This window comes from Astyanax mexicanus, chromosome 24, assembly GCF_023375975.1.
Source record: "Astyanax mexicanus isolate ESR-SI-001 chromosome 24, AstMex3_surface, whole genome shotgun sequence".
NCBI lineage: Eukaryota > Metazoa > Chordata > Actinopteri > Characiformes > Acestrorhamphidae > Astyanax > Astyanax mexicanus.
Genome location: NC_064431.1, coordinates 32557725 through 32581010, shown reverse-complemented (window position 1 = coordinate 32581010; position 23286 = coordinate 32557725). Strand labels below are relative to the sequence as shown.

General features: G+C 39.8%; 1 protein-coding gene across 2 annotated transcripts; it reads right to left on the bottom strand.

The window, feature by feature from the left end:
• Nucleotides 1-317: 317 nt before the first annotated feature.
• Nucleotides 318-22053, bottom strand: strip1 (striatin interacting protein 1). Of its 2 annotated transcripts, none has more exons than XM_022682476.2 (21): nucleotides 21913-22053; nucleotides 20862-20931; nucleotides 20696-20770; nucleotides 19462-19596; nucleotides 19190-19310; nucleotides 18508-18576; nucleotides 18318-18424; nucleotides 17562-17689; nucleotides 17269-17451; nucleotides 10525-10757; nucleotides 10349-10414; nucleotides 9430-9493; nucleotides 9101-9172; nucleotides 8901-8975; nucleotides 7987-8084; nucleotides 6122-6248; nucleotides 5652-5752; nucleotides 5347-5413; nucleotides 5131-5235; nucleotides 2978-3182; nucleotides 318-1949 (listed from the first exon to the last, which is right to left on the bottom strand). In XM_022682476.2, the coding sequence occupies exons 1-21, from the start codon at nucleotides 22021-22023 to the stop codon at nucleotides 1699-1701; spliced, it is 2463 nt and encodes an 820-aa protein (XP_022538197.1). In that variant the 5' UTR covers nucleotides 22024-22053; the 3' UTR covers nucleotides 318-1698. The 2 variants fall into 2 exon arrangements, with proteins under 2 accessions (XP_022538197.1, XP_022538198.1); XM_022682477.2 differs by having other exon boundaries at nucleotides 318-1946.
• Nucleotides 22054-23286: the final 1233 nt, after the last annotated feature.

Below are 23286 nucleotides of genomic sequence, written 5' to 3'. Positions count from 1 at the left end.
CTGGATTAGAGCATTACTGAAATATTCACTATTCACTGTATACCTGTAACTCTACCTCTCCACTACTTTACTTTAACTGATGCTCTCAAACACTTTATTAAGAGACAAGAAATTCAAGTAATTAACTCTTGATGAGTTCAGCACAGCTGTTAACTGAAAGCCTGAATTCCAGGTGACTCTACCTTAAATAATGAAAAACACTGATTAAAGTGTCCAAACTTTTAACTGGTTCTATAATGAGTATCTCAGAATCACTGTATTTCATAAATAGTTAATAAATCTTAAAATAAATCATTATTAATGAATATTCATGCACATTATGGGTCAGTAATTAGTTTAATTCAGAAGCAGATTCCGTTCGATTTTCATTTTAAACTTTATTCACCATGTTGTTCTTCAGGAACGCATGACGCTGAAGAAACAAGTATATAATAAACTATAAAACAGAAAACAGTAAACCACACTTACGCTTTAATCCATTAATAACGTTTTAATACCATAATAAAACCTGATTCTTACAAACAAACAACTCATTCAAAATCTCTCTCACCATCATACCGAACTCAAACACACCGCGGGATGTAGTGTAAAACACACACACACACTGTCCAATACACTATAATATATAAGAGAGAGAAAAAGAATAAGAGAGAGAAGAGAGGAAAAGTAAGAGAGAAAAAAAAAGAGAGAAAAAAAGAGAAATTGAGAAAAAAGAAAGAGTGAGAGAAGAGAGAAAAAGCATGAAAGAGGGAATCGGAGATTAAGAGAAAATAGAATAGAGCGTGTGATAGGAGGAAAGAGAGAGAGAAAGAGAGAGAGAAGGAGCGTCTGCGATTTAGAGAGACGAAAGTGAGAAAGAACGAGAGATTGAGAAAGAGATAGAACGAGAAATTGGGTCGGAAGGAGTGAGATATTGAGAGAGGAGTGAGAGATTGAGAAAGAGAAAGAGCGAGATGAGAGATAGAACGAGAAATTGAGATGGAAGGAGTGAGATTTTGAAGGAGAGTAAGGAGAAAAAGAGAAAGAGAGGGAAGGAGCGAATGAGATTTAGAGAGAGAAATGGAAAAAAGAATAGGAGAGAAGAAGCAAAAGAGAAAAGAGTGAGAGAGAAAGAGAGATAAGGAGTGAGAGATTAAGACAGACGGATCACAAGACGGAGGAGTGTGTGAGTCTTAGAGAGAGAGAGAGAAAAAAGAGAAGAGAGAGTGAGACAGAAGGAGCGAAAAAGAAAAGAATGAGAGAACGAGAGCGTGAGCAAGAGAATAAAAGAGAGAATAAGAGAGAAAGAGAGAGAGAGATACAGACACTGGTCCTCAGAAAGGAATTTAATCCTAAAGCAATAGATAAATAAGTTGGGGATCTGGAGCAGAGCGTGTTTAAGGTGGATTTAAGGTGGATTTAAGGTGGAACGCAGAGTTCCGGTGAGAGACCGACTTCAGCCTTGTGGATGATGAAGGTGTGTGTGATGATTAGCCAGTGCTAACTGATGGGTATACAAGCGCCCATGACCTGTTAGCGACAATAGCCTGGTAGCTCCCGTGCTAATGCTAAAGAAGCACCGAACCCGAACAGCTAACGGAGAACAGCTGGGGTTGGGTTGGTGTGGTTGCTGGGGTTTGGGTTCAGATTTCCACAGAACTACCTCTTTAAATGTCCTTAATAATGAATAAAAGGCCCAGTCTGTGTGTGTGAGCATGTTTACTGCAGCAGCTCCTCCCAGCAGATGGGTTTGGAGAAGACCTCCCGCTCCAGCCAGAGGTCGTAGTTCATCTGGAAGTCGTCGGGGAGCTCCACCTTCTGGCCGAGGACGCTCTGCAGGCAGTTATCCACCGGGGAGAACTCCGGGTTCCCCACGGCTTTATCGTACCGCCGGCTGTTAAAGCGCTCGATACTCGCTCTCAGAGAACACTCCTCCGCCTGGAAATCCCACGGGCGCGCGTCAAGATCTGCTGAAACACAAACACACACATTCATACACACGTTAACACACACATAACATATTTTTTACACTTTAAGTCGCATTTAAAATCCTTGAATTCTTCAAAAAAATCATCAGTGCGCCTTATTTTAATTCGAGTTTCAATTTAGTTCTCCAGCAGTAGTATCAGCATTAGCCGCTAACCGTGCTAAGCGCTAGCTCTTTTTCCGTTCAGAGACAAGTATATTGATCTGTAGGCTGCTGCTGCTAACCCTGGCTAGCACTAGCTTTAGCGTTAGCATTAGCGTTATCCACTAAAAGCTCTAAGCGCTAGCTCTTTCTGCCGCTCAGAGGCGAGTTTAATGGTCTGTAAGTTGCTGCTAACCCAACTAGCACTGCTGGAGCAGCATCAGCATTAGGTTATAGCTCTTAGCATCAGCGATAGCTCTTTCACTGTTTAGAGCTGTATTATTGGCCTGTAGCCTGCTGTTAACCCTGGATATCAGCTGCTAATGCTGCTGCACCAAGCCTTAGTGGAAATCTGGAAATCTAGGCTTACTGTAAATAAACAGAGGCGCTTTACTCACCCAAATAATTTTATATATATATATATATATATATATATTTTTTTTTTTTTTATTTTTTTTTTTTATGTCCACCCAATAAGACTTAAGTAAAGAGAAGTCAAAAAATGACTTGCAGAAATGAAGGTCAGTCAATCTGCAAGTCAATTTCAAGAATTTTGAAAGTATCCTCAAGTGCAGTTGAAAAAAAAAAAAAAGACCACCAAAAACATTATGATGATGAAAATGGCACTCATCAGGACCACCCCAGGAAAGGAAGAGCAAGTCAAGTGTTTCCTCTGTTGTACAGGATAAGCACATCAGAGTTATAGAGCAATGAAGCAGTAGCTTTAATAAATCAGATTGATTGGGGGCGATTAGAGTGCCTATGTAAAAAATATATATTTATATCTGATGCCATATATCGATATGATGCGATATATTGTCCCACTGCTACTCCTAAACACACACACACGCGGTTCTGCAGTGTTCTCACCGTTGCCGTACGCCCAGTCGTCATTAAGGCGATGGCGAACTTTCTGGTAAATGGCCGACATGGTCTTCATGTTGCTCTTCCTCCACTGCCGGCCGAGATACTTCGTCTGGACCTTCAGCAACTTCAGAACGTAGAGCTGCATCATCGCCTGCTTCACCTTCAGCGCCCTCTTCAGGATCGGAGCAGATTTAAACACCACCAACATCTAAACAACAAACAAACAGGAATAAAGAACTAAATCACACACTGTAATACAGAACTAAAGCAGTACAGTGGTAACAGTGTGTGTGTGTGTGTGTGTGAGTATGTATACAGTACCAGTCAAAACAGTTTTTACTGTTTACTACGTAATTACATATATTTCATATATTTATTTATTAAATCAATGACTTTTTGTGCTTTTTTTTTGTCAAATTACTTAATATAAGGTGATTAAGATCATTATTCCTAAAATAAGCAAAATATTAAAAGATAATTTGCCTTGAAATTGGATGATTTGGGTTGCTAGAAGTAGGGTTGCAACGGTATGAGATTTTTACGGTATGATAACCGTCTCAGAAAATACCGCGGTTATCACGGTTATCACGGTATCACAGTTTGTTACATATATTATTAAACTGACCCTTAAAGAAATTACAACAAAGGTTTTTGTTCAATTAACTATTTATTGTAGAAACCTGGAACAACTATATAGATAATGTCTCCTTAAAAAAAATAAACTGTACACCATTAGGTGAAGGAAACCAGGTTTTTCCACTACTCTTAAGGTCATTAAGGGTGTATATAATTATATATATATATATATACACACACACACACAAACACACGTGTCACACATTACATGTCCTCTAAGAAGTAAAGATCCTGTGTTTAAACTATTCAGTACAATTATTTAAGTTTAAATTATTTAATATCTGATAAACTGAGCCTGGGTCAGTGTCTGATCAACAACTGTTGTAAACGTCTGTTTTACTGCCAAGTTGGTATATAACCAGATAGAGGGGATTTATTTCTGAGTCTGGTTTTAACACATGAAAAACAGGCACGTCAGAATTTGAAAATGAACGCATGTAAATGAATGGCGTCTTTCACATCCAGTCCGGCGAGCACCTTTACACGGACACGTGAATCCATCGTAGCACGCACTTCACGCCTGTACCTGCGTGCCCAAATTTGGGATAACTCAGCGCTTTTGCGGGCGCTTACCGCATGGGTTGTGCACGACTACAAAGAGGTTTTATTTAGGTTCAGATTAAAATGATAAACTAAACACATACTTTGCGCTGCACGGCGGGGTGGTGTTCTCGGAGATGGGAGAACAGGTTTGACGTATGTCCACCTTTAGCTGTGACTTTACGGCCACATTGATTATAAATCGGATAACCATCCTCGGGTGCGTTCGGCGGGTCTCTGAAATAGTCCCACACTGCTGATTTTAGTTTAGCCTTTTTTTAGGCGGACGGAGATTTGTTTAGTCTGATGCACTTTCTGCTGTTCTCACCGCTGTGTGCTGAGTAGCTGAAGCGGAGCAGAGTTGCGCATGCGCGGGTGAGTTTCTCCGCTGGCTTGCGTTTTACCGGTAATAAGCAAACACACACGGTATGATAACCGTGCATTTTAATACCATGGTATACCGTGAAACCGGTTACCGCTGCAACCCTAGCTAGAAGTTTCTTATTTAATTTTTTATTTCTCATTTTTCCCATTTTCTCCCAATTTAGCTAGGACAACAAGGAGGGTGGAGACTATCACATGAAGTCAGACTCCGCCTCTTTTTGAGCTGATGCTGATGCTGTAGCATTGGCGAGTAGCATCACAGCGCTAACGCTCTGAGAAAAGCGCATCGACTCAGTTCTGATACATCAGCTCACAGACGCAGCCTTGTGCTGATCCACATCACCCTAGGAGTGATGAGGGGAAAGAGCGCCATCTACTGTACTGTACCCACCCAGAGAGAGCAAGGCCAACTGTGCTTTCTCTGGGCTCTGGCAGCTGATGGCAAGCTGAATGAACAGGATTCAAAACGGATTCTAGAATTTGGTTATTTAAATACAGTTTTGGATCGATTTTCAATATTACATTTACAAAGTAACCAATTAAAAAAGAGAAAAAAAAAACATTAAATGGGAAGAGGTGACTGGTGCTATATGTACCATGGTCCTGGAGTGCTTCCACTTGGTGAGCTTGTTGAGGATCCTCAGCAGGTTGATGCAGGAGAACAAGTTCCTCCAACAGAACTGAGTATTATCACCAGCTTCCTGTAAAATAACACACACAAACACACACGCATGTAAAACGAGGGATGAGTGAGTGTGTGTGTGTGTGAGTAAGCTAAGTGTGTGTGTGTGTGTGCGCGCACGTGTTCTTACCAGACTCTCCGCTGTGAGCTCTGGGAGGTCGTGTAGGACGCAGTACGGGAAGTCCAGCACTGAGATACTGATAAAAGAGACAGAAGGTTTAGCCATGCAGTTAGCATCACGCTAATCTGGTTGGATCATGTGTTGGGCACATGAGCCTCTTAGTTTTGATAAAATAAAAAAAAAGCAAAATTCTGATAATTATATATATATATATATATATAAACATACATACATATATACAGTTGCAATATACAAATTCTTATGCCAAGGTTAGGGCACCATGGTCAAATGATGTAGTGTGTGTGTGTGTATACCTGTTTTTGGCTGTGATGTAGGACATGATGTTCTGGTTGAAGAACTTGAGGATGAGTGGAATACAGTTTGCAAAAACCAGGTGCTGAGCCATATACTCAAACTACACAGAGAGAGAGAGAGAGAGAGAGAGAGAGAGAGGTGTGTATTTACTCCAAAAAAGTGTCAAACTAGCTCCCATTCATTTCTCTATAGGTAGAATAGAGTATACATACTTGTGTTTTTAATAAAATACTTCTGTAGAAGCTAAAGAAGAATCAATTAAAACTTTATTCTGTAAGTAAAATTATTTTAAAAAGTACTGGTTTCAAAACTAATACTTAAAGTATAAAAGTAAAAATAATGTAAAGGGAAAAAATAAAGCCACTAAGAACAAAAGCTTAGGCCACGCCCACAGAGTCCTGTACTGAAAGTTCAGATAATTGTCATAATGTTTCGGCTTGTGTGTGTGTGTGTGTGTGTGTGTGTGTACCTGGTAGATGTGGTTGAGTTTGAAGTGTTTGAGCAGGAGCAGCAGAATGGCTGAAATCGCTTTAACAATGATTTCTTTGTGACGATTTACGTCGACTCCGAGCTTCATACTCTGCAGCACTGTAGTCCTGCAAACACACACACACACACACACTTAGATTATAAGGTGCATTATTTGACACTAGTAAGGGACAGGGGTGTTCAGCAGGTCTCACTGCTGCAGGGTGGGGGGGTGGGGTGGTGTTAGTTTTCTAAGTTAATTAAAGCTAAGCTAAGTAAACATGGATGTTAACCTACACAGATTTCTCTCCTGAAAACTGCTTATTTGGGTAAGCAAAGCATTTCTTTCTATTTACTGTAAGCTTAGATTCCTGAATTTCTCCAGCACTAAGGTTGGAGCATTAGCATTACTGGATAACTGCTAGTGCTTAACACAGTTAGCCGGTAATGCTAATGCTGCTCCAGTAGTGCTAGCCTGGGTTAGCAGCAGGCTACAGACCAATAATATTGACCTCTGAACATTATAAGAGCTAGTCCTTAGTGTGGTTAGCGGCTAATGCTAATGCTGCTCCAGCCTTAGTGCTGGAGAAACTTTACTGAATCTCCTGTATAACTCTGTACTTCAGTGGAGTGTCTTTACTGCTCCTTAATACCTGACTGATAGAATTCATTAGAGGTGTGCCAAAAAATCGATTCACATAAGAATCTTGATTCTCATTTACTACGATTCAGAATCGATTTAAAATGTCCCAAAATCGATTCTAAGGTCCAATCCCATTTCTTCCCTTGGCCCTACCCCTCACGGTAAGTTCACACTGCAGCGGCACGAAGCGTTTTTCGCTCCGCCTCCCACTGCCCAAAGCGACCGTGGCCGCTGCAGTTTGAACTTACCGTCAGACCCACACAGAGCGTAGGTGTATGAGAATCACCGGTAAGATTGCAGAACAAGCACTATATTACATTAGATTAACGTGTAGTTTCAATGTTTTATGGCAGAATGCTTCATAACAAGCATAAAAAAGATCGCTAGTAGTTAGTTTCAGTTTCTGTTAGCTAGCTAACTAGCTAACTTTCCAGTTCCACCTTAAATAACGCTACAGGTGGCAGCGGGCTGCAGCATTTAAGGCGGAACGGAAAAATAACAATAAGCTAATCAGAGCTAATTTCAGCTCCCCATCACAGAGGAATTAAGGAATGGACAATATGAATTAATTTCTCCACCTCCTGCCCCCTTTCTGAAGAAATACAACGACCTTAAATTAACTAGTTAATCAGCAGCTGCTCCTGAACTTTAGCGCTCCACTGCTATCATCACATCAGCCCAGCAGCGTCACCTACACACCACCGCTAGTAGCCTGGTAATAAATCAGTGTTATTTATTATTTATTTATTGTTCATTAACGTCATTGTGATATCCCAGTGATTCCTCTGTCACTGAGGACCCACATTCCTGCACATTTTATTGTTTTTGTAACACATTACCTTCTCCAGGACCAGTGTATATTTTGGAGGCTTTTTTTTCAATAAGTTTTCAATAAATTTTTATAAATCAAATCGTTTTGAATCAAAAATCGATTTTGAATCGAATCGTGGCCCCCAAAATCGGAATCGAATCGAATCGTGAGATAGTAAAAGATTCCCACCCCTAGAATTCATACATAAGTAGCACCGGATTATAAGGAGAACTGATGATTTTTGGAAAATTAAAGGATTTTATTAAACAGTAGACACAGTACTCTTTAATATACAATATAACAGTAATATTTACAATGATAATGGGTGTCAGTGGTTACACGTAATACAAATAATGTGTGTGTGTGTGTGTGTGTGTGTGTGTGTGTGTGTGTGTGTGTGTGTGTATCTTACGGCATCTCCTCCGGCAGCACGTCTGCGAGGATGTTAATAGAGTCGGTTTTGGCCTTTGAGGTCGGAGCAGCAGCGAGGAGGATCTTCAGCAAAGCAATCTAAAATCACACACAAACAGATATATCATGTATTGTTAGACCGATAGTGGTTTCTGATTGGCTGCTGAATGTGGCCAGAGTGTCTCTGGTTTGGACACACTTTAAATTTAAGGTTTTCTCATTATTTCAAAATTTCCGACATAGTAAATGAATAGTGAAGTGATCTATCAGATTATGAAGGAACACATAAGGAATCATGTAGTAACTTAAAAACAGTGTTAAACAAACTAAAATACTGTATATAATGATGCTTTTAAGTTGTTCTTCCTGATGAGTACCAGTTCCATCATAAAGTTTCTGATGGTCTTTTTTGCGACTTCACTTGAGGATACTTTCTTGAGAAGTTCTAGAAATTCTTCTTTTCAGATAAACATGACAAATATGACAATAATTTTGGAGCGATTCCCAGCGCAGCTTTAGTCTCACTATCCTGAGCCGGTCCTGATGAGTGCCAGTTCCATCATAACATTTTTGACAATCTTTGCGACTAAACTTTAAGATACTTTTCTTTATTTAGTTGAGTAGTTTTTACTTCTCATAATCTGGATTCGAACATTACTCAAATATTCACTATTCACTGTATACCTGTAACTCTACCTCTTCACTACTTTACTTTAACTGATGCCCTCAAACACTTTATTAAGAGACAAGAAATTCAAGTAATTAACTCTTGATGAGTTCAGCACAGCTGTTAACTGAAAGCCTGAATCCCAGGTGACTCTACGTCATAAAACTGACTGAGAAAATCCAGCAGAGATGTGCAAAACTGATCATCTAAGAATCTAAAATGTATCTCCGATCTGATTGGACACTCACCATGTACTGTGGAAGGCTGGGAAGGATTCCCTGATACAGCAGCTCAGTGGCACAAAGCTCCAACTCCTCCTCCCCCTAACACACACACACACACACACACACACACACACAGTAGATGAGTGCATATGAATGAATGAGAGTGTGTGTTTGAGAGTGTAATTAAGAAAGTGTATAACCTGATTTTGTGTGTTAATACTGACCCCAGACAGTGGAGTTTTCTGAAACTCCTCCTCCTTTGCAATCTGAATCTCAGCTATGGAGATGTACTTATGCTGCAGAAACACACACACACACGCACACACACACACACATATTCATATATCACATATAAATCAATGCTGATGTTGAGTTTAGCATTTTTAATCACTGTTTACATTTTTATTCAATTTTAATGTTCTGTGGATATGGATACAATATCAGGTAATAAGCAGAGCTTTTCAGTTGGAGTTGAACAGATTTATCCGGATGGAGTATAAACTACAGCTACAGTAACACACACACACACACACACACACACACACAGCTGTACCTGTTTTAGGGTTTTGATGCTCTCATGAATGGGCCGTGGCAGACCGACCACTGTGTCTGTATCACTGCAAAACAAACACACACACAAAGGTTTTGTAAAATTTAAGTGTAAACCAAGGTCTAAACCAATCAGTTTTGGTTGCACACTGCGGATTAAAAGGCTAAAGACTAAAGCTAAAACATTGCAGCTTCCTGTCGTCACAATCATCATCATTTACGCAGGCTGTATCAGTCTACACTTAATAGCAACTGGTTTGTAGAAGGACGTGTGATACAGATAGCTACAGTAGCTACAGATTCCTCCCTCAGACAAAGTCTGCTTGCTAATCCTGCAGTGTAGTCAGATTCTCAACCAATGAAATGACTGAAATGGCATTGAGTGGTTCTATGATGCATGTCTCCTTACTGTGACATCAGAAAAAGGGAGGAGCCATACGAACCACTCATAGAAGCAAAATGATTCCTGAAAATTATTAATAGAAAACAAATGGATGTTTGTTTGTTTTTTTTGGCACTTGGAGTGTTTATACAAACTGCACTATTATTTTATTTTTTTTTTTTTACCAATTTCCCACTTTTACCAATTTCTTCAGTTTATTGCTAAATGTAATCGAAGCAGTTTCGTTACAGACAGCAGTTGGCATTTGCTCAAGTTGTTTAATTCAATTTATTGTTGTGTGATGAAAAATGATAAAAACACAGAACGCGGAATAAATGAAACAGAATTTAGCAAGAAATAAAACGGATTTCATAAAAACACAACAACGCTTCTTTTTCTCCTTCTATTGTTTAATACAATAAGTCTGAAGGTCAAGACCTAATGAGGTAGGTGTGAAAGCACAACGAGAGTAAAGTGTTTTATTTGTGATGTTTATTTGAGCGAGACTGAGGTAAGCAGACAGATAAAAGATGTAACTCACTTTCCGAGTGTGTATCCAATAAATTTACTCCGGCTGCACTCCAGGAAATTCTCGATATCCTTCTCTCTGATCAACACAGAACATAAACACACATTCATTACATTCATTCATTACTGAAGAGCGTTCAACTGTGTATGTGTGTGTGTGTGTGTGTGTGTGTATGTGTGTGTGTGTACCTGACTTTAGGAGCCCAGGGCAGGCCCTTGGGGAAGGAGACGCGGTCGGTCTGGGGCGGGTGCGGGATGGGCGGGGGCATGACCTCATCCCGCTCCAGAGGAAACGGCTCCGCCTCCAGAGCGCTCTCATTATTATCATTATCATCACCTTCATCATCATCATCACGAGCATCATCAGCCTTATACGGATCTTTCTCATTAAACGCATCCAGATTCTCCTGCTTTATCAGAGCCTAGAGAGAGAGAGAGAGAGAGAGACAGAGAGAGAGAGAGACAGAGAGAGAGACAGGGGGCGAGAGAGAGAGAGAGAGAGAGAGACAGAGAGAGAGACAGGGGGCGAGAGGGAGAGAGAGAGAGACAGAGAGAGAGACAGGGGGCGAGAGAGAGAGACAGAGAGAGAGACAGGGGGCGAGAGAGAGAGAGAGAGAGAGACAGGGGGCGAGAGAGAGAGAGAGAGACAGAGAGAGAGACAGGGGCAAGAGAGAGAGAGAGAGATAGAGAGAGAGACAGAGAGAGAGACAGGGGGCGAGAGAGAGACAGAGAGAGAGACAGGGGGCGAGAGAGAGAGAGAGAGAGAGAGAGGGAAACCTGAGTGAATTTGAGAAATCATTCGGTCGTCTGAGAGAAGCAGCAGAGGAGGAAAGAGGCAGAGACAACATTCTGCAAGAGGAAAAGTCTGATTGTCCTCCTCAACACAATACCACAACCCAGTCTTCAGCCCAGACCTCATCCCAGTCCTCGGACCAGACCTCTGACCAGACCTCAGCCCAGGAGCAGAAGGACATTGGACAGGATCAGCTCACACCACTCCACACCTCCATTACTCTTTTAAAGGGACATTTTACACAACTGGAGGGAGAGATAGTCCAGCTTAGGGAAATGTTTCTCAAACAACAAACAAACATGAAATGGATTCAGGAAAAAGAGGACTTCAAAAAAGAACTGAGTGATCTGAGAGAACAACTGAGGATTCTTCAGGTGGAGAAAGAGGAGGACAGGAGCAGATACAGAAAGGAGATGGCTGAGCTGAGGGAAGAACTGAGACTGAGGGACAGTATAGTGGAGAGTCTAAAAGAACAGCTACTCTCACTCAAACAACCCCAGAGTCCTCCAACAACCAAGATCTCCAGACAGACCAACCCTAACAACCACCTCCAGCCTCCTTCCATAACCCCCACCAGCTCCCAACAACCTCCTGCCAACCAACCATCACAACCAGAGCAGTGCACAACCATGGATGAAGGAAGAAATGCAGAGCAAATAGAAATTGCACTACTAATTGACTCAAATGGAAAATTCATTGATGAGAAAAAACTCTTCCCAAGACACAGAGTGGCTAAAATATGGTGCCCATCTACCCAGAAAGCACTGGAGCTTCTCACAGAAGCAAATCTGGGGTCACCATCCCACATTATCATCCACACGGGTACAAATGACCTCAGAACCCAACAAGAAAAAGTTTCCATGTCTCTGAAAGCGGTGATGGAGAAAGCCAGCAATACTTTCCCAAGTTCAAAGATTATTATCTCCACCTTGCTGCCCCGAAAGGATTTCCACCCATATACCATCCAAAAAATCAATGCCAGTATTTCCAGAGACTGCGCCCTCCACCCAAACATCCACCTTGCTCATCATCCAACACTCAACACTGACTGCCTCCACGACCATGTCCACCTTCTCAAAAGGGCAGTTCCTGAGTTCGCCAGAAAGTTAAAGGACATTGCTCTGTCCCGAAATGTCACCGCTTACCAAAGAACCACTGGACATACACCTAAACCCAGAGATCGAGCTCCTACACGAACCACCAACCTGAGACCCCAACACCGAGCCCCACACTACCCAGCACTACCCAACATGCAGAGGAGTCCTCAGGAAAACCCTTTTCCAGCACCAGCATCAGATCACCTCACAGATACCCAGACTTCAATATTGCCACTGGGCCCAACATCAGCACCCCTGAACTCACAGACCAGGCCAGGAAATCTGACCTACGCTCAGGCCCTCAGCAGAACTAACCCTAACGCAGCAGAACTGAGAGACATAGGACAAATGCTCAACCACATCTGCTCACGTCTGATGGGACATGATTCATGGTGAGATACTAAATATTACCACAGAGATAAAAAAAAAAAAAAAAAAAAAATGATTTCATAGTTTATACTATTAATATTGATATTTATATATGTATGTACCATAGAAACTTATATTAACAAATTAATAATTCATTTTTTTTTTTTTCTTTTTTTTCTATATTTTGTTTTTTCCTTTCTCTCTTTTTGAGATTTAAATGACACATTATCATATATTATATGGCATCTTTCCGCATCTCCCTTTGGAATATTCAAGGTTTAAAATCCTCTTTATTTGATATGAAAAGTAGAAATCCCGATTTTGTAAATGAAATAAGAGATGTTGATATATTGATTCTACAGGAGACTTGGTATAGAGGAGATGGATCCACTGGTTGTCCCCCCGGATACAGAGAGTTAGTGGTCCCCTCCACCAAGTCTAAAGGAGTGGTTCAGGGTAGGGACTCAGGAGGGATGCTGATATGGTTTAAATCTGAACTCATCCACTCCATTCAAACTATGAAAAAAGGAACTAATCATTTATGGTTAAAGATTGATAAACAAATAATTTCAACCCCTCAAAATGTATTCCTCTGTGCTGTATACATCCCCCCAATAGAGTCACCATATTTTAATGAAGAAATATTTTCTATTCTAGAGGAAGAAATCAGTTCTTTTCAAGCACTGGGTCATGTGATGATCTGTGGGGATCTAAACGCAAGAACAGGACACAAATTAGACTTCATTAATCCACAAGGTGATCACTTCCTTACAGGAAATAACCTTCCTATTCCCACACATTCCCCCAGAGAGAACTGTGACAGCTCTGTAAACTCTCATGGGAAGAATCTAGTGCAGCTCTGTCGAAGCCTGGGTTTGTACATAATAAACGGACGACTGAGAGGGGACTCTTTTGGTCATTTTACCCACAGTTCAGCTCTAGGCAGCAGTACGGTGGATTATTTTATAACAGATCTAGACATGACGTTTCTGAGAGCCTTCACAGTCAAGCCCTTAACACCCTTATCAGACCACAGCCAAATTACCATTTATCTCAACCCATCAATAATCAAACGTTATCAACCGCAACCAAACATGTACAATCTCAAACAATACCTCAAGTGGACTCAGGACAGCACTGACCGATACACACAGACAATCAACAACCAATATATCAAATCAGTCTTAGATACCTTCCTATCAGACTCATCCTATACTCCCAATCAAGAAGGAATTGATAGAGCTGTAGAAGACCTGAACTCCATCTTTAGTCATGCAGTCCAACTATCAAACATCCCAATCAAGAAAAACAGAGCTAATAAATTTCAGATAAATAAATGGTTTGATCTGGACTGCAGGAATAAAAGAAAAGAATTAAGACACCTATCCAATCTTAAACACAGAACCATTTAATGAAGAATTACGAGTGAAATACTGGGACACACTAAAAGAATATAAACACACGATCAAATCAAAGAAATACAAACACATACAAAATCAAATCAATCATTTAGAGGAATCTATAAACTCCAATTCATTTTGGGAAACCTGGAAATCACTCAACAAATCACATCATGACCAATTATTAATTTCAAATGGAGACACATGGAAAACACATTTCCAAACTCTTTACAGAAACCCAGTAATAAAGGAAAAGCAACAAATCATTGTAGATAAATTAGAACATCTAGAAAAGATCATTAAAGAGAACCAGAATCCACTGGACTCTCCAATCTCACTAGAGGAATTAGAGGAAACACTCAAAGACCTGAAACCTAGAAAAGCCTGTGGAACAGACGGCATCCTAAATGAAATGTTGAAATGTACCAATCATAAATTCAAATTGGCTATTCTAAAACTTTTTAACTGTGTTTTAAATTATGGCAATTTCCCATCAATCTGGAACGAAGGACTCATAACCCCGATCTATAAATCCGGCGACAAATTTGAACCAAACAATTACAGAGGGATCTGTGTTAATAGCAATCTAGGGAAGGTCTTCTGTAGCATTATCAACAAAAGAATTATAAACTTTATAACTGAACACAACATCCTAAACAAAGCTCAGATTGGATTCCTACCTAATTATAGAACATCAGACCATGTTTTTACCCTCCACACCCTCATTAATAAATATGTCACCCAAAACAAACAAAAGATTTTTGCTTGTTTTGTTGATTTCCAAAAAGCATTTGACTCAATCTGGCACAAAGGATTACTATTTAAACTTCTAAACAATGGAGTGGGAGGGAAAGTCTATGATCTAATCAAATCTATGTACACAACTAGTAGATGTGCAGTGAAAGTGGGATCTCAGAGGACTGATTTCATCACCCAATCACGAGGTGTACGACAGGGCTGTAGTCTGAGTCCTACAATGTTTAATTTATATATAAATGAACTGGCTGAATCATTAGACAGATGTGAAGATATCCCTGGTCTATCTCTTGATGATTCAGTGATAAAATGTCTTCTTTATGCAGATGACTTGGTACTGCTATCTCCCACAAAAGAGGGTCTTCAACAAAGTTTAGACCTTCTACACAAATACTGTGATACATGGGCTCTGAAAATAAACCATCACAAAACCAAAATCGTAATATTTCAGTACAAATCACAACGCAGTAACCATGTTTTCACAATTAATAAAACTAATATTGAACAATCAAATAAATACACATATTTAGGCCTAACAATCACCTCTACGGGAAGTTTTGGCTTGGCTGTGAAGGAACTCAAAGAGAAAGCAAGACGTGCACTTTTCGCCATTAATAAATCTATTAAATTTGATTTACCAATCAAAATTAGACTCAAAATATTTAAATCTGTTATAGAGCCCATTGCACTCTACGGCAGTGAGGTTTGGGGGCCCCTAACAAAAAATGACTTCCCAAACTGGGACAAACACCCTATAGAGGTTCTGCACACCGAATTCTGCAGGAGTATCCTACGTGTGCAGAGGAAAACCCCTAATAATGCATGCAGAGCTGAACTGGGCCAATACCCCCTAATATTAACCATCCAAAAACGAGCCGTGAACTTCTATAAACACATTAAATCCAGCCACCCCCAATCACTCCATTACAAAGCTCTGACCAATCAGGAACAGAACCTCCAGAAGAGCCCCCTTACCCAATTAATCCTAAACATCACCCACCTTAACCCCGCCGACATTACACACTCTACACACCCCCACCACACACTCACCCAAACACTACGACCCAACCCGATCCTCACCAGACTAAAAGAACAGTACCACCACTACTGGACCCAGAGTATCCAACACCAACCCAAACTGCAGTGTTACTCAGCCCTGAACCGAGAGTACACCCTCGCAGAGTACCTCACACTGATCCCAGATCAGAACCTCAGGAAAGTCCTGACCATGTACCGACTCAGTGATCACAGCCTGGCCGTGGAGACGGGTCGGCACAGACGGACCTGGTTACCCAGAGAGTCCAGGCTGTGCTCTCACTGTGATTGGTCCGTGGTGGAGACAGAGTTGCACTTTCTGACCGAGTGTCCCAGGTACGCCCAGATCAGAGAGAGATATTATGGACAAATGATCGACATCTCTCCTGAGTTCCTGCACTACAGTAACAATGAGAAACTCTCCTGTTTATTAGGAGAGAAGAGTAAACTCCTCCCACTCTCAGCTCTCTATATCACAGCCTGTCACAACCTGAGAGACAACCACTCTAAACAATAATCAATATCCATTATTAATCAATATTACCCCCTACTGTTCACTTATTTATATTTAGATTATATATCTATATCTCTTTTCATTGATACGCCATTATTATTGTTAACATTGTTATTTCATATTTAATATTTTTCATATCAATAATATTTAATCTCTTCTTGTTTAAGTTGTTTTATTAGATTTTCTTTTTTCATTGTGTTTATATTTGTGTATTGTTTGTCTGCTTTGGCAACAGTGTACCTTGTGACAGTCATGCCAATAAAGCTTTATTGAACTTGAACTTGAGAGAGAGAGAGAGAGAGAGAGAGACAGAGAGAGAGAGAGACAGAGAGAGAGAGAGAGAGAGAGCAGGAGAGAAAAGGGAGAAAGACAAGACAGAGAAAGAGAGACAGATAATGAGAAAAAGAAAGCAAGAGACAGAGAAAGAGAAAAAGAGAAAGGAAGCGTTAGCGAGACAGAGAAAGCGAGTTAGTGTGAGAGGGAGAGAAAGCACAAGAGAGAGAAACAGAGAGAGACAGAAAGAGGGAAAACAGAGAAAGACAAAACAGAGAAATAGAGAGACAGAGAGAAAAAGAGAAAGAGTGAAATAGACAGAGAAAGAGAGACAGAAACACATAAAAAGTAGAAAGACAAGACAGAGAAAGAGAGACAGATAAAGAGAAAAAGAAAGCGAGAGACAGAGATACAGAGAGGGAGAGAGAGAAATAGAGAAATAGAGAGACAAAAAGAGAGAGAGAAAGGAAGCATTAGTGAGAGAGAGAGAGATAGAGAGAGAGAGAGAGAGAGAGAGATAGAGAAAGATTAATGTTGATTGTAATTTTTTTTATCTTTTTATTATTTAAATCTATTTATTAATGTGTGGAATTTACTCTACAGATATATTACACCCCCCTGCTCCCAATGCCCCCTATGTAATGGATGTGTGTGTACAGTGTGTGTGTGTGTGTGTGTGTGTGTGTGTGTGTGTACCTTGTGTTCTCGGCGGGTTCTCCGCTGCTGTTGTTCTATCAGGTCGGAGGCGGAGGCGGGAGGGGAGGCGGCTCTCATGCTGCGAATCACACTGATGCTGTCCTCCGGGAGGCGGGGCAAGCCAAGCTCCACCCTCTTACACACCTTTAACCGCTGCAGCTGCTCAAACCCACCCAACGTAAACTGTGCACATAAACACACACACACACACTTTAATTTATTAATTTATCATTAATCAGGTTCTACTTACTGGTTCTGCATTAGAATAGTTATGGTTCTAACTGAACGTGTACCAGTATAGTTTTCCACAGCAACAGCAGAACCTTCTTCATGGGAAAGTGGGGGGCGTGGCCACTGCAGAACTTGGTTACCATGGCGAAGAGCATCACAGACACTGGCTCGCTGTTGTACAGAGGAGAGCCTGATCCACACACACACACACACACACACACACACACACAAAACCATTAATAAATTAATCTTATTAATGAACAGACTGATCATTAAGGCTGATAAACAATACTGAAGCACTGAACACTAGTGCTTGGAAATTATTGGTGTTTCAGTTTATCTAATATTCTTCACTGCATGTTTTAATTAACCTATTCATTTGATTACAGCGCCTCCATGTGGATTAATGAAGCAGTAACTTCAGTAAATGCACTTGGGGGGGCAAGTCATAGAAAGTGTGGTGCGCCTATATTTTAATAAAAATACAGTTATTTGATGTCAAGTATCAAATCAATCAAAACATTATATTAAAATATATATAATATAAAAGTACTAGAGAGCCAAACTTGTGTAAAATTACTTAAAATTTTTGCTTTATCAAAAAAAAAGTCCTTTGAGTAGAAGTGGTTCTTTAAGCTCTTAAGTGGAAGTACTAAAGTATTTGACATTTTTGGACTTAAGTATTGCGTAAGTAGATTATTGTAAAATTTAGGACTTAAGTACTGAAAGTACAAGTACAGTACTGTGTTTTGTAGTTTTACAGAAAGCAGGTCTTTTTACAGGCAGACAGACAGAAAGGTAGACAGACAGATAATTACCCAGCTCTGTTTTGAAGGTTTCTCTGGAAGCTCTCCACTCTGGAGGATCTGCAGGATCGTCCTGCTGAATTGTCTCCACCATCAGATACATGATATTCAGCAGCACCCTGAGAACACACAGATACACACAGGGTCAGAGTGAGATGTGAACACAGTGAGTGTGTGTGTGTGTGTGTGTGTGTGTGTGTACCTGAGGTCTGTGCTGTCGGCGAGGGAGATAGCAGGTTTCCTCACTGCACTGCTGCAGGCTGCACTGTTTCTAAAACACACACACAAATATATAAACACAAAGACCAATAGTCACACATTTATCTGTTAATTATCTATATTTATCAAAAAAATTATTAAACCCCAAAATTCAGCTTTTAACATCTGATTTATAGGAGAAAAACATAAATTATTACTCCTATAGTTACTGATATTCATATAACAGGAATACTATAACTATAATAATACCACATCTCAGATTGGCTGAGAGGTGTTCTATGAGTACCGTTATCAGCCGGTAATGCGCTGTAACAAACCGAAGCTCTCCATATATTACTCCACCACATACAGGTAACTTAGCAACGATGCAGCGCTTACAAACCAAACAGCACAGCTACAAACAGAGCAGCAATGGAACAATTTTAACTGGCGGAGTTTTTTTTTTTCTCCTCCTCTTTAACTCTTTAAAATCTTTTATAAACAGTGATAATGATGGAACTGTGGTATAATTGCAATAACACAATATTGGCACTAATGTGTGTAATACTGGTACTGCTGTGCTGATCTATGACCGACAATCGCAGCACAGCAGTGCCAATATTACACATTATAGCACGAACCTCGAGTGTATTATTTCTTAATAACATGAATATTATTAGTATTACTCTATCTCCATGTTGAGAAGCTCCACGAGTGCAGTAAAGGTTCCCACATCCAGCAGCAGAAACACGTTATATCTGATCCAGTGCTGAACCTCCGCCTCCGAACCACAGTCCGAAAATGTACCTGAAACACACACACACAAAAATTTGTGCTGGGATAATAATGAAAATATTAAATAGCCAGATGTAAAAAAAGATAAGTGAGTGTGTGAGTGTGTGTGTATAAGAGATGCATGTGTGTGTGTGTGTGTGTGTGTGTGTGTGTGTGTTTGTACCTTGTGCCATATAGAGAATGGCTCTGGCCACCTTTAACCTCTTCTCCCGGCCGGTCACGTCCAGTCCGTCCAGCAGCCGCATGGCGTGAGCTCTGTGCTGCACAGCATCAAGCTCCACCCACCTCTTCCCCTCCACTGATACACACACACACACACACACACATCATAGAGCATTACAGAGTGCCTCTATGCTTTATGGAGTCAGGGTTCATACACCTTTTAAAAGGTACATTTCAAGCCATTTTTAAGCATTTTTAGGCCCATTTTCAAGTTTTACCAGCACGTTTCAGCTGTGGTAAATGAATGATAATGGTGATATCTCAAAACTGTGATTCAGCCATAATCAATATATCGCAAAACTATTCTCCATACTTCACAGCGACTACGCTGCTGAGAAACAAAATACTTCTAAGTAAGTAAAGTGCAGGAATTATGGATTTATTGGTGTCAGATTCACACAATTTAAATACCATATAAATGTTCTTCACCGCATGTTTACCTTATTCATTTGATTGAGCTGATTGAGTTACTGTAGTGTGTCAAATTTGGGGATGAGTTGAGAGCATTTATACATACATATACTGAAAATATACTCAAAATTATTGATTTGCTTTTTCTCACACTGCAAGAGATGGGTTTTTTGTTTACATAAACACAACCAGAATTGTGTTTGGTAATAGCAAAAGAAGAAGAAATTAAAGCCTTTTTTATTTATGCTCTGCAACTTTTTTTCTTTAAGTGAATTTATTTAGTCAGATAGTTATTTAGACAGTTATTTTTTGTAAAGTAAATTTAGTTGGAATTTCCAAAATTTTCAAGCACTTTCTCCAAAATTCCAGAACTTTCCAGGCCTGGAAAACAAAATGTTAAAATTGAAGCATTTTCCAGGATTTCAAGCACGAAGCCATACAAAGCCTGGTAGTGTATTACAGTCTGTCAGAATGAGCGTGTTGTGGATCATATGAACATTATAGAACATTATAAAGTGCCCCCTACGCTTCCTGTAGTGTATTACAGTTTGTCAGAATGAGAATGTGGATCATATGAACATTATAGAACATTATAGAGCGCCCCCTACGCTTCCTGTAGTGTATTACAGTTTGTCAGAATGAGTGTGTGGATCACATAAACATTATAGAGCGCCCCCTACACTTCCTGTAGTGTATTACAGTCTGTCAGAATTATGGGATTTAATTCTAAAGGAGATTCTGACTGAAAAATGCTGTTTACTCACCATGTGTCTGAAAATCCTCCTCAAAGCACTTCCTGTTCAGCTGGAACTCCGGACCCTCTGTATAGCTGTACAGCTCTAAACACCAAAACACACAGCATCCACTCAGTTTAGTGTGTAACAGCGGGGTTACTCAGGGTCAAGATAAACACTGATTTAATATTCATACCTGATAATTCTGCTGCCCATTTGTCTGAGTCGGCGTATTCAAACTCCAGATCAGGAGCTTCAGAAAATCCCTGAAACACAAAATATCAGGGGTGTAACTGATCACTTGTTTAATTAGTAAATCTACAGTTAATACAGTATACATATATGACATAAAAAGGCTGACATATCCACTGCCCTTTGCTTTAGTTTTTATATTAATTATTTTTAGTAAAAGAGAAAAATCACATTGCTCTTATTTCCCATTATATATCTACAAGAGACTATAGAGATTATATCTGTCCAGTATTATTTATTTTACTTTAATCCTGGATATATGAAGATATTTGGAGTGCATTATTTCTGTAACAGACTTCTTATTTTTTTAATACCTCAGTTAATAGGGGCGTGCCATATGCAATAATAAAAATTAATTCTCATTTTGTTGCAGTAGTGTATTTTTAAAATATTTAAAAAGAGTATCGTTATCACAAAAATACCATGAAATATTGTGATATTATTTTATGCTCATATCGCCCAACTACATAGCACACTATTTGTGTAACTATTCCTATCCTGGGGCGGTCCTGATGAGTGCCAGTTCCATCATAATATTTCTGCACTTGAGAATATTTTTCTTTATTTAGTTGAGTGTTTCTTGCTTCTCATAATCTGGATTAGAGCATTACTCAAATATTCACTATTCACTGTATACCTGTAACGCTACCTCTTCACTACTTTACTTTAACTGATGCTCTCAAACACTTTATTAAGAGACAAGAAATTCAAGTAATTAACTCTTGATGAGTTCAGCACAGCTGTTAACTGAAAGACTGAATTCCAGGTGTTTCTACTTCATAAAACTGACTGAGAAAATAAAGCAGAAAATGCAGTTTAAAACTTTTAAAATAAAGGTACTAATGTTTAGTTATTGAATCCGCAGCACAGCTGTAGCAGCCGGAGCTAGGCTAGGCTAAGCTAAACTAGCTAACCGGCTTTATTCCTCCCCGACAGCTAAATGTAGCGAATTAATGCCGATAATTCCCGCGCCGCTGTAATCTGTAAACTCTAACCTCAGAGTCCTTCCTCTGGTTGCGGATAAATTCGCCTCTGTTTTTCGGTAAAATCGGTTTCTGCTTGTTGTTCCCCGGAGCTCCGTTACCCTCCATCTTACCTCCACACATACACACACGCCCAGATCTCGCGAGAGCCTGGCGCAAACACCGCTTCCACTAGCAGAGACCTCGAGTTATCGCGAGAAGACCGGCTAGGCTTAGCAGCAAACCGGGCTAGTCTCGTATGTCGATATGCTTCCTAGGTAGTGCGCACCTGTAGGGCGCGAAATAATGACGTTAATAATGACTGTTTTTGTTTTTTTAAATTGTGTTAAAAATCGCATAGGAACACAGGAGGGATTGAGATATACATTTAAATATATTTTTAAATATATGTTTAAATATGTCTCACTATGTCGGTGTAAAAGCCATAGTTTTTTGAGAGCACTAGTTATTTAGTGAACAGATGGATATTTAAATGGTAGCCAAAGTGACCAAACTGTGAGAAAAATGTCAAAATCATGTAAAAAAAAATAAAATAAAAAAATAATGCGTGGCCACGACTTATTAAGGCGTCGGAACAAGATCATAAAGGTGTGGGAACTAGATGATTAAAGTGTGGCCACAACTTATTAAGGTGTGGGAACGAGTTAATTCAATCGTAGCCATCCCCCATGGGATTCCGTTCAAAAGACTCTGAAAACTTTTGTAAAAAAATTCCATAATTTAGCCAAAAATCTTGGACTTTACCATTTATCCAATAGTTTTTGGACTTCAACATTTAGCCAAATGTTTTTAGACTTCAACATTTAGTCAAAAGTTTTTCGACTCCACCATTTAGCCAACTGTTTTTGGATCCCAACTTACAGCCAAATGTTTTGGACTCCAACATTTAGCCAAATGTTTTTGGATTCCACCATTTAGCCAAATGTTTTTGGATTCCAACATTCAGCCAAATGTTTTTGGACTCCCAATATTTAGCCAAAAGTTTTTGGACTCCAACATTTAGCCAAATGTTTTTGGACTCCAACATTTAGCCAAATGTTTTTGGATTCCACCATTTAGCCAAATGTTTTTGGATTCCAACATTCAGCCAAATGTTTTTGGACTCCCAATATTTAGCCAAAGGTTTTTGGACTCCAACATTTAGCCAAATGTTTTTGGACTCCAACATTTAGCCAAATGTTTTTGGATTCCAACATTTAGCCAAAAGTTTTTGACTCCAACATTCAGCCAAAAGTTTTTGATTCCAACATTCAGCCAAATGTTTTTGGATTCCAACATTTAGCCAAAAGTTTTTGACTCCAACATTCAGCCGAATGTTTTTGGACTCCAACATTCAGCCAAAGGTTTTTGGACTCTACCATTTAGCCAAATGTTTTTGGACACCTT

Excerpts from the sequence above, each read along its gene's own strand:
- strip1 (XM_022682476.2), bottom strand. The coding sequence starts at position 22,023 with ATGTGTGGAGGTAAGATGGAGGGTAACGGAGCTCCGGGGAACAACAAG. Across the intron at positions 17,452-17,561 it reads TGCTGTGGAAAACTATACTG|TTTACGTTGGGTGGGTTTGA; the intron begins GTACACGTTCAG and ends TTATGTGCACAG. Across the intron at positions 1,950-2,977 it reads CGACTGGGCGTACGGCAACG|CAGATCTTGACGCGCGCCCG; the intron begins GTGAGAACACTG and ends TTTGTGTTTCAG.